Genomic DNA, 12,114 nt, shown 5'->3' with positions numbered 1-12,114 from the left:
TTCAATAAAAATTGCTTCTCCAATCTTCTGATTAGTGCAGATTTCCTTTTTCCATTTTCCACCAGACATTTTCAATATAGTTTGCTTCTCCTATCATCAGAATGTTGCAGGTTTTTCCAACAAATATAACTTGCCTCTATTTTCAGATTTTTTAGCATAAATTTTTGGTAAAGCAGCTTCCCTCCAATCATAAAAATGGAGCAAATTTTACACCAGAAATTTTAATTAAAGTTTGTTCCTCTATTGAGCAAAAGGATGCAAATTTGAGACCCAACATTTTCCGAAAAGCTTGCACATCCGTTCACCAGAATGGTGCAGATTTTTCTCCAGAAGTTTTCAATATAGCTTAATTTAAATAAAGCTTGTGCCTTCATTTACCAGACCAGTGCAAGTTTTCCACCAGAAATTTTCTGTTAATTTCATTTATCAAGCGATACAAATTTTTCACCAGAAATTTTCAATAAAGCATTCTCCTCCATTCACCAGAATGATGTACCAACAATTGTCAGTGAAGTTTGTTTTACCATGCACTTTTGTGGTGCAATTCTCAGGCACCAGAATTGTGCAAATATTCCACCATAAATTTTCAATGAAGCTTGCATTCATCAGAACGATGCAAATTATGCACCAGAAAAATAAATAAACCTTGCTTCTACATTTACCACAGTATTGCGAACGTTTCACAAGAAATATTCAGTTCAAGGTGCACCTTCAAATTTTTAGCGTGATTCAAATTTTCCACCAGGGTTATTCATTTTGATTAGTTCCTCCATGATTGATGATATGTTTACACCAGATATTCAATAAAAAGCTTTCTCTTCGATTTACCACCACAAAGGTGAATTTTTACAACCTTAAATTAACCCTCTTCTTTTATCGCTCCATGAAACACCTTGAAAAAAAAAATTTGTATGCACTACTGTGGTGCAATTTTTTGATCAAAAAATGTCATTGAAGTTTTTCCCTTCATGCACTTTTGTGGTGCAATTTTCAGACACAATCTCAAAAGAATTGACGCAATAAAAGGTGTACAGTGCCGTTATAGTATGAAATGAAGTTATTTAACCTTCAAATCAAGTTATCACGAAAACAAGTTATTTTATATCGTAATTTGGAAATGTGGTAATAAACATCTTATTTATAAAAGGAGGGGCAATTGCCCAGTGAGTAATCTAAAATTAGGCAATACCAGCGTCGGCCTCGTCCAAATACAGGTCAAAAAAGGGTTGGGTAGGAATGTGTTGACTTGATACTCGCTTTGTTGGAAGCCAAGGAGTCATCAACACTTTCACGAAAAATCACTGGAATGATGGATGAAAGGATTGGGTATGCAGCAAGGTTCGTTTTGGCAAATGGTACGCTGAATTTCCGTGACTAGATCGAGTGAAAAAAGCGACTAACGAATCTTGAATGTGGAGGGAAACGAAATTAAACTCTTGATGTTCTTCTCAGTAAGCAAAACCGGTCGCTCTAAGGCCATCGAGGCCAATATCACACCACTTATGATCAAGTTGTTGTAATCATTTTAACTCGGCACAGATGAAAACGACGATAATTTTCATAAAACAGGATGAGCAAGAATATTGTTTCTCAAAATTTTTAACATCCTTGAAGCAGTATCTCATGAAATACGCAAATAACGTTTAGCTGATAAGTGTTTCTATATTGATTACTCCTGGACCGAGGGGTACTTCGATTGGAAAAAAAAATTTGATTCATAAAAGTTAGACGAAAATAAACATCTTCTCCAATTTAAGTCCTAATCGGAAGAGGTGAATTACACTTTTGTTTTTTTCTCGGTCACTTGTCGTCGAATGACCCATTTACCGGTTCAAATCCGAATCGGTAAAATGAACCGATTCACAAAAACATATATTTTAGTTGTAACATCAATATCCCATAAATAGGTTCACTTATGGGCGTTGGCGGGTTAAGGGTAAGACCCAAGAAATTCAGTTTAGTTCTATGAATTTTGATAAACTTTCGTGAACTTAAATAAAGATCAAGGAACTTCACAAAAGTTCCATTAACTTAAAAAAAATCCCAGGAACTTTAAAAGATCTTCGGAAAATTTCAGGTGTACTCAATGATTTTTAGGTTAGTTCAGAGAGCTTTGGACCTGTTTTGAAAATTTTAAGACAGTCTCATGAACATCCGGAAAATTGTGGCAACTTGAGGGAAAATCCAAAAAAAAAATAGGAACATTTTTAAAAACTTCAGTTCCGTTCGATCAATTTCATTATAATTGCGGGAACTTTACAGATGTTACTAGAACTAAGCCCAAAAAACTTAAAAGAAGTTAATATTTCTCTCCGTACCGTGGGTTGATCACCTTTTCATGGTACGTTACGGAATGTAAGATCTACCACCAATTCCTAGTCCCGACTACTTCAAACTAGGGGAACAGGATTTTTCAGTAATCAAAAGAGCACATCTTAGTCCTTTTTACTTTTTATGCCTTGTTGATAGTGACAAGACTCGGCTTTGTTCACCGAGGATGATCTTGAAACAAGGAAAAAATGAGTTAGTTAGTCTTCATCTGTGTGATTTCTAATCTTCTATTCGTTGTTCTCTAGTTTGAAGTGGTTAAGACTAGGGTTCTGATGCATGATCATTATCGGTGTCATTCCTTAATTTTGTTGCTAAGGAATCCAATTTTGACTGACAAAAGGACGCGCCTTTGGAGGGTATTCCAACACTCCGAAGGGTATAAATAGCGAGACCTTTCAATTAGAGTCGGATCCTTACGATAAATGCAAAAATGACAACTGTAAAAAAAAACGAATACTTCATCATTTCTCAATAGTGATGAAGTAATACGACATGCACTAAACTAAGGACACGGGATATACTACAATAGATCAAATTACTGGTCGCAGTGATGTCGGGACCTAACAGAGAAAAAAAAGTGTTACAGTTTTATCAACGTCAACGATTCGGATCAGGACTACTTTTAGTAAGATCGTATTTTTAATTGCGATTAATCGATTAATCGACCCCAAACAGATAAGAACGAAAAAGTAATCGATTAATAGCTAACAAAAAACGACATCTTAGGCACTAAATTCAGTGATATACCAACTGTAAAATAATTTCCAACAGCCCCATTACTCTAAAACAGCACCATTTATTTCTAAAATTTAGATCAAGTATACAAACAGTAAATGTACCTAAAACGAACACATTTTCCAACAAACATCCTCTCAAGTTATTGTCGTGACGATGGTATGAAAACTCCCACTAATATCTCGCTCCGGCAAGGCTTGCTCACCCTCCAGTTTGCCGAGCTCCCTGCTGAGAACCAACAAAATCAGCACATAGAACCCATTGGCCGCCCAAACCACCACCATCACTATATCCGGTGAGCTCCAGAAGAGAGTGAGCAGCCCAAAGTATCCATAGGTAGCCAGATTAAGCACCGTAAAGACGGCTCCCATCAACGGGATCAGCTTCTTCCGGGGACACATCGCTAGCAGTTGCACCAGGGCTGCGCCAAACGTAAAAGCCGTCATAGGAATGGCCATACGAGCGGCGATGTCTTCCTCGAAGTAAAGGTAGGCCGCTCCGGTTAGAAAAGTAACGAGAAACGATGCAATCACCAGTTGGTACGTGTTCAGGAATATGCAGAAGAATCCCAGAAATGTGAAGGAGATTCCGTTGTAGACAATGTTCCAGAAGGTATCCCAAAATGCGTCACCCACGAAAAACGGTAGCAACGCTCGAAGTAGGGTTTCGTTGTCGTTGATGAACCTGGAATTTTGATCGAATTATATTGAGAAAAACTTCACTACTCCGTACCAAATCAAACGCTTACCACTGAAGAGTAATATTGCTGATGGAGGCAAGAGTCACAGTTCCAAAATTGGCTATGACTAGCAATTTCCGAAACTTGAACTTGCTACCATCTTCGAACGTTTCCTTCAATGCCTCCGTCCAGAAGTCGCAGGGGTAGAACAGAAAAAACTGAATCATTGCAATTGCCACGTTGAGGAAGCTCTCAAAATGCTCCCAGATTTGCTCAAACTCGTTGACGATCCAGGGAAGAACGGCTGCTCCAAAGGTTTGCGCCATGATACCGTAGATGACGACGGAGAATCGGTCCCCGATCGGACTGTAGATCACTATTTGATAATAGTACAGAAGCATTTTTCCTGCCCAAAAAAGTTCGGAAGCGAAACCGCATCCCAAAAGGATATCGTCGAAGGCCTTCGGAACGGAAAGAAGCTGATAGCATACGACAACGAGTGCATGTCCAAGGCCGCAGACTCTCCGAACGAGGTTGAGATTAGCTGTCCAATAAATCAAACCACAAATCAAGATCGGGGCCACAATTCGTGCCACGTAGATATTTGGCAGGTATTTGATTTCCACGTCTTCATCTTCCTCCGCTTCCTCCTCGATACCCGTGTAGAATCCTTCAAACTCCGCTTCCGCTTCGGCTTCATCTGCTGCCCTGCGTTCACCGATCCTCATGTGAGGATCATAGCCAAGTCCAGTAAATGCCAACGCCACAATCGATAAGTAAACAACACACAGGCGAATCGCTCCATCAGCACTGTGTATGACTTCCGGAGATCTTGCTTCGCTCCCCGACTCAATCATCACTGGCGAAACTATTCTACTGAACTATTGGCAAAAGCTGCAACCCACTTCCGAGCGAACGGTTTCCAACGGAAACTGCACCGTTGTTGGTTCGATTGAGCTTCCGCTTCCTGATTTCCCACGACCACACCCCCATGGTGTGCTTTCTTTTCCACTTGCAGTGAACTCAATTTGAGGCATTTTTCCATCACCAAACGAAAAAAAAAACGCCCATCGCGAGGAACATATTGCGTGCACCCGGGGCACTTGTTGCATTCGATGGGAATGTTTCTCATTTTCCCAACTTTTTATTAGTTTCCTGGGCAAGCTTCTAAGCTGGCCCAAGGGGCACCTGCTGCAGCGCATGGCTACAGTTATATTATTTGCTCGCACCCCAACCCTGCAACTAAGCTTTCCCTTCGGGGAGAACCAAAAAAAAAAAATTCATCAACAGCTTGTGTGTGCACTCGCCAGGCAGGACTCAACCCAAATGGAGTTGTTCTGCTGAACTACTTTTTCATTTTCACTCGTTTCGGGTAAACGGGGTAAACCGTAATTGTGTATAGAGCAGTTCCACGCCAACTGATGAATCGATTTTATATTTCCCTGTCCGAATTCCGTGAAACTTCGCCTAATTGTGCACGATGACACCCCATAAGCCATACGGACGTTTGCCATACGGACGTTTGCCATACGGACGTTTGCCATACGGACGTTTGCCATACAGATGATTGCCATAATGGTCATTAGCCATAAAGTACGATAGCCGATATACGATATACATACGATAGCCTGACTGGATGTTTGCCATAAGTCTATAAATTCGTGTATAATAATGCATTTCGAATTGTCATCATGGACGTTTGCCATACTTCATGTTCAAATCCTTATTTTGTGACTCGGAAAAATTGGGAAAGAAGTGCATTCATTACCTAGAGCAATGAAGAACAATTGCTTACACGGTAGCTGCACGTAAACTAAAAGTGTCAACGTGCTTAGGTCCCAATGGAATTCCGTCGGTGTTTTTGAAGAACTGCATTGACAGCTTGCTCGAGCCACTTCAAGTGATCTTCAGCTTGTCGCTTTCATCCGGAGTGTTTCCGTCCTGCTGGAAACGTGCATACATGTTCCCTGTACACAAAAACGACGATAGGAAGAATGTTGATAATTATCGCGGAATATCCTCGTTATGCGCTGTTTCCAAACTCTTTGAGCTTGTTGTGATGGAGCAATTATTCTTTCATTGCAAGCAATTTTTAAGCCCAGACCAGCATGGTTTCATTCCCGGTCGTTCACCGCGTCAAACCTTTTATGCCTCTCTTCTTACGTAACCGACAGTATGCTTTAACGAGCACAAACGGATGTATTATATTTGGACTTTTCCGCAGCATTCGAAACTATCAAATTGCTGTAGCGAAGCTTGAAAAGCTTGGAATTCATGGAACTCTTTTGGATTGGTTCCAGTCCTACTTGAACGGTCGTCGCTCGCAAGTAGCCATCGGCGAATCCACTTCAGCTTCATTTCCAATTGTAACCGATAAGTGATGGTAGTGCCGGTACGAGCAGAGCGGTCGGTGTTGAAACTGAACACATATAAACAGGTACAACCGAATATATAGTTCGAAAACATTCTGCTGTAAAAATAACTATGGTTTAGTGAATATATGGATATGAACAAAACATTTGGTTTTCCTATAGTAATTTCCATATAAACTTCAAATGGTTTGTGCCAAGTCAGTTTCTTATCAAATGAGTTCAAATGTTGGGAGACTAATCAGGACCCGATTTGGAACCGTTTGAGCACTGTGGAGCGAAAATGTCAAAATTTGCATCAGTCTAATATACACTGTCAGGCCACCATATTGGATTTCTGTACATCATCTTGAATTCAAAAATGGCGGCGGATGTCCATTTTCCACTTCCACTTATCGAACCCATTCCGCAGATACCCACATTGCATGGGCTTAGATATATATTTCCTGACCAGGATCCACCTAATTGGGTTTTGGTCCGCCATCTTGAATTCAAAGATGGCAGTGGATGTCAATTTTCCACTTCCACCGAGTCCATTCCGCAGATACCCATATTGCATGGGTTTAAATGCATATTCCCTGTCCGTGGGCCACTATATTGGATTTTGGTCCGCCATCTTGGATTACAAAATGGCGGCGGATTTCACTTCCACTTATCAAGCCCATTCCGCAGATACCCATATTGCATGGGTTTTTTTTCCTCTGTTCGGGACATAACACTACTGCGACCAGTAATTTGATCTATTGTAGTATATCCCGTGTCCTTAGTTTAGTGCATGTCGTATTACTCCATCACAATTGAGAAATGATGAAGTATTCGATTTTTTACAGTTGTCATTCTTGCATTTATCGTAAGGATCCGACTCTAATTTAAAGGTCCCGCTATTTATACCCTTCGGAGTGTTGGAATACCCTCCAAAGGCGCGTCCCTTTGTCAGTTAAAATTGGATTCCTTAGCAACAAAATTAAGCAATGACACCGATAATGACCATGCATCAGAACCCTAGTCACCACTTCAAACTAGAAAACAACGAATAGAAGATTAGAAATCACATAGATGAAGACTAACTAACTCATTTTTTTTCCTTGTTTCAAGATCATCCTCGGTGAACAAAGCCGAGTCTTGTCACTATCAACAAGGCATAAAAAATAAAAAGGACTAAGATGTGTTCCTTTGATAGCTGAAAAATCCTGTTCCCCTAGTTTGAAGTAGTCGGGACTAGGAATCGGTGGTAGATCTTACATCCCGTAACGTACCACTAAAAGGTGATCTACCCACGTTACGGGGCATTGCATGGGTTTAGATGCATATTCCCTGTCCGTGGGCCGCCATATTGGATTTAGGTCCGCCATCTTGGAATTGTGGAAGCCATCTTGGGTTGAATTCCACCATTTTAATTTCATCCGAATTGTTGACTTGAATTTCGGAATGCCCCAAACTCTAAAATTTAATATATCTTCTAATCCTATGATTTTCGATGATTTTTATCTTGGTTGATATTGATGCTGGTTGATTTTGGGAATCGAAAATCACGGCTGATATTGGTCGAAAATCACGTGTGATTTTCGTGGTGATGCTGGCTTGCGATATTGGTGCCTGTGATTTTAGGTGATATTGATCTTGAAAGATTGTTGATTTTGATTTTCTGATCTTGATTTTAGCCAACACTGCTAAGAAGTTTGAAATAACTTCAGAAAGTACTGACTCATTAATTGAATTACTTCAGACAATTTCGGAATCACTTCGAAAATAGCTGAATCAGTTAGTAATGCACTGAATCACTTCAGAAATGTTCGGAATCACTTCGGAAAAACTGAATCGCTTCAGAAAGTTCATAATCACTTCGGAAAGTAGTGAATCATTTCGGAAAATACTGAATCATTTCAAAAAAAAATCGGAATTACTCAATATCGGGTTGTAGATAGTGCACTGTAGTTATGTTCAAAAACGAGATCTATCTGTGCTGACACTGCGTTACATTACATTACATTAAGAAAGTTTAGAATTACTTTGGAAAAGTTAGAATCACTTCAGAAAGTACTGAATAACTTGAGAAAAGCTTAGGATCACTTTGAAAAGTACTAAACCATTTCAGAAAAGCTTAGTACGTACATAATCACTTCGAAGAGTACAGAAGTTTGCAAAAGCTTTCAAAAAATTGGAGGTAGGTATAATATTCAAACCCTCAAAGATAGACTAGCTTCCGAAAGTGTTACATTTTCTGTACTGATTCAACACTTTCGGCATTAATGTCAAACCGTTGTTACTCCAACGACCTCTTGGGAACGTCTGAAAAAAGAACCTGATATAAACGGAAAAACCTGGCACTGAAACAATAAACGTATTGCCTATTAAGGTTTCCAACGGTAACATCAATTGTAACATCACAAACACATCTGATTGTCATTTGCGTAGTTTGTTTTTCGGAACTTTGTTTTGCCCGAGGTTTTGCCTGAGGTTTAGCCCACGGATTTATTTATCACCGTCTTCGACTAGTCGTACCGACTGAACTATTATACTTATAAACTACAAATTACTACTAATCCTAGTTCTAAAAATGTTTCAAGTCAAGTTAAAATCGAATTCGTCACAGACAACATTGAACAAGCGAAGACACGAATCAAAAGGGTTGTTGTAGCTGTGGTATGGGACTGCTATTAAAGCTGAGTTCCGAAACCGTCGAGGAGGAATGTTAAGCGGGATCTGTGCGAGAAGTTCAGGGCAATCGATAGATCCTCCAATGACATCGAAAATAAATAGCCGCTGCATCGTTACTCGTCAGACAGATAGTGGTTCCAATCCTATGAGCTAGCATCGGTCAGAAAAAGGAGGAAGATTGGTCGGATCGTTCCAAGGAAGTTGTCTCAGTGCAAACCGTGAGAACCTTTTCTGCACCCGTTCAATCGTGAGAACATGAGCTACATAATAAGGAGACCAAATCGGAGCAGCGTACTCCAGAATGCTACGAACCAACGAGAAATAGAGAGTTTTTAAAGCGTGGATGTCGGTGAACTCGGAAGCGTGGCGACGGATGAATCCCAGCATAGAAAAAGCTTTGACAGTGGTAATGCTCACGTGTTCGTTGAATCTGAGCCTCGAATCGATGGTAACGCTGCGGTCACAGATGGACGACACACGTTCCAATGATGCAGTTTCCATTCTGTATTGATGAAGACTGGGGTTATTGCAGCGACCGAAGATAAAAACTTTGCACTTCATGTTATTGACCCGCATGCCATTATCGTTACACCATACCAGTATAGTATCAATATCTTCTTGTAGGGCAATATAATCCGGAACAGAAGCTATGACACGATACATTTTTAGGTTATCAGCGAATGAAAGCTTAAACGAGGAAAGCAGCAGACACAGGCCATTTAGGAAAATGTCTAGAAATGATTCAGGGTTTTTCCTGAAATTTGGAGAATTATTGGAGATTTATATTTCAAGGGCGAAGGTTGGGTTGGGTGCGACTACTTAGCTCAAACTTTAGGAATACTGACTGTATATCCAACGACCCATTTCAAGAATGCCTGTTCATACACGTACATTCTGAGGTCGCCTCTGTCAGCAACATTGATAGCATGGCGTCCTACGCCCCGACATGTATCTGATTCGACGCTCCTAGCGGCCATTATATTCGGTCTGGTTGATCACCAGGTCTCTGGCAGGTAACTTAGACTGGTATATGTCTGGCCGAAGCCAGTGATACTACGCCCCTAATGGTTCGTACAACAAATGGTTCCAGATCCACAATATCTGCTTCTCGGTGACTTAGATAACTTGGCATCCATGGCATCCTGCGATTTCGACGTCTAGTGGAGTCGACGCTCCCACCGGCCCTCATCTGTCATTAATTCGGTTTGAATATCAGCTCTCTGTCAGCAACATTGTTAGCATGGCATCCTACGCCCCGACATGTAACTGAGTCGACGCTCCAAGCAGCCATCATCTTCGGTCTGGTTGATCACCAGGTCTCTGTCAGGTAACTTAGACTGGTATATGTCTGGCTGAAGCCGCCAGTGATACTGCGCCCCTAATTGTTTGTACAACAAATGGTTTCAGATCCACAATGTTAGCTTAGCATCCTTCGTTCCTGACGTTAGGTTGTTCCAACGCTCTGAGCGGTCATCATCTGCCCTTCGGTCTGATTGATCACCAACTCTCTGTTAGCATGGTATCCTAAGCTTTCAATGTCTAGTTGAGTCGACGCTCCCACCGGCCCTGCTTCACTACGACATCCCTAGCTTGGCATCATATAGGGGAAATGTCTCTAATGTTGGCCTATGAATCTAAGATTGGGCCCATCGCTAAAAATCTGCTATTTATCAATTTTATCTAGATGAACGCGTTATTGGGACGTTACTAATGGATATTTTTGCTTGCTATTGAAAATTAAGTCGATTGCTGAATTTATGTATGGACCCAAATTAGGGACACTAAGGCCGACATTACCTGCATTTCCCCTGCCTTCGACGTCTGCCCGATTCATCGCAGTCCACTTTCCGTTCACTAGCAACTATCCACCTTCATCTGTTGAACTGTGCACCGAAAATCGTCGTTAGATACCACCTAACTGCCTATCTGTATAAATATTAGAAAAGCTTTCATAACTGTCGTATTTTCAAAATTGTTTCTGCTCAACTTCGTAATCCAACTTTTCTTCACTGCAATCGTTTACAGAATGATCTGCTCAAACCCTTTTCGTGTTCACGTTCTTCCAACTTCCCCTCTTACGCATCTTTATCTAACTCGGCATCCGGTCAGAGTTCGCGTTTCGCTACTTTGATGCAAGTCCAATCGCTGTTGTAAAGCTTCCTGCTGCGTTCAATAGCACACTTAAATAAAATACCATTATACTTACTGAATTGTTTATTTCTCCTCTTCTGCAAAAGTAATATCATTAAGGTTAACAACTAATTTGTATGTACCTTTCCCAGAGATAAAATACATAAATTAGAACTGTTAATTCCAATGATAATTCGATTGTCTTATTATGTATTTCAATAACCTGATCTCCTTAAAAGAGTGCAAACTCACTGGAGATGTCTCGTGTCGTGTGAAAATATCATAGAACTTATTGGGCTTATTGGCCAGTGGGCTTTTCCCTGTTCCATAAAAAAAATCCTGCCTATTTGTGAACTCGTTCTCTCTCTGCATCACTGCTAAATAGTCGCTACTAGTCTCCCCGATCTCCCATTATCTTTGAGTGATGATCTTGAATTCCTTGTTGCGTCTTATTAAACCATAACACCAGTGTGGAAAATAGACAGTGTCCCCGAATATTTTCTTAACGAACATCACTCCATTGTCGTATCGCATGTGCTCCATTTTACAGCTCTTCTTTAACTTTTACTTCGTTGACTCCATCGGAAAAGATATAGATATATACATGATGAAGAATGGTTCAACGTATGTGAAATGAGGGAACATTTAAATTTAACACGATTTAAAGTATGTCAATGCATGGTTAAACTTGTTGACTAACAATTAACACATTTTCCAACATTTTATCTTAACTAATTTCTAGAAGCTCTTACTTGTGTGTTATACAAATGGTATCAATGTTCCTTTATCTTCGCAAGTACCACATTTCATTTGGGCTCTTTGGAACTACATGTGGCGAAATATGAAAAGCACCTTTTAAAGTGGATTGCTCATAACAATGTACAGTGTCATCACTTACTCACACATGAAATCTGCCTCAAACAACCTGGCAGAACACGCCCTAACCCTCACTGAATCAAAAGGCAGGGCGCTTTTTCAGGGGTCTTATTGCACCAAAATAGACCTTAAACATCCATCTCGAAGATGAATGAGAACATTTTGGGATTACGGCTATGCGAAATTATTGGAAGGTGATGAGACTTATAAAATCGGCCACTGCGACCTTATTCCAGCACAAAATTGGTTTCATAGGATTCTGAGAGGTAAAATCAGAAATTTATTGATTTTTTTGCTATTTGGCCTGGAACTTCTCTAGAAGCAATCACACCGATC

The 12,114-nt window shown here is 40.3% G+C and overlaps 2 protein-coding genes across 2 annotated transcripts in view; one reads left to right on the top strand and one right to left on the bottom strand.

Annotated features, from left to right (window-relative positions):
• Positions 1-12,114, top strand: part of LOC135717574 (uncharacterized) — a 1,030,279-nt gene that overhangs the window by 724,931 nt on the left and 293,234 nt on the right. The gene's annotated exons all lie outside the window — the stretch shown is intronic.
• LOC135717237 (uncharacterized) lies at positions 3,121-4,856 on the bottom strand. Its single transcript, XM_065239226.1, has 2 exons — positions 3,815-4,856; positions 3,121-3,750 (listed from the first exon to the last, which is right to left on the bottom strand). Exons 1-2 carry the CDS (start codon positions 4,600-4,602, stop codon positions 3,204-3,206), a joined length of 1,335 nt encoding a protein of 444 aa, XP_065095298.1. The 5' UTR covers positions 4,603-4,856; the 3' UTR covers positions 3,121-3,203.

The sequence above is a fragment of the Ochlerotatus camptorhynchus genome, unplaced genomic scaffold (assembly GCF_037179485.1).
Source record: "Ochlerotatus camptorhynchus isolate MF236.1 unplaced genomic scaffold, CSIRO-AGI_Acam_v1.1 ptg000006l, whole genome shotgun sequence".
Taxonomy (NCBI): domain Eukaryota; kingdom Metazoa; phylum Arthropoda; class Insecta; order Diptera; family Culicidae; genus Ochlerotatus; species Ochlerotatus camptorhynchus.
Note: the sequence above shows the minus strand (reverse complement) of the source record. Positions and strands in the feature narration are given on the sequence as shown.

Bases quoted from the DNA above. Each gene is read 5' to 3' on its own strand.
- LOC135717237 (XM_065239226.1), bottom strand. From the start codon at position 4,602: ATGATTGAGTCGGGGAGCGAAGCAAGATCTCCGGAAGTCATACACAGT. The intron at 3,751-3,814 runs GTAAGCGTTTGA...TCAAAATTCCAG, and splicing joins AGCAATATTACTCTTCAGTG to GTTCATCAACGACAACGAAA.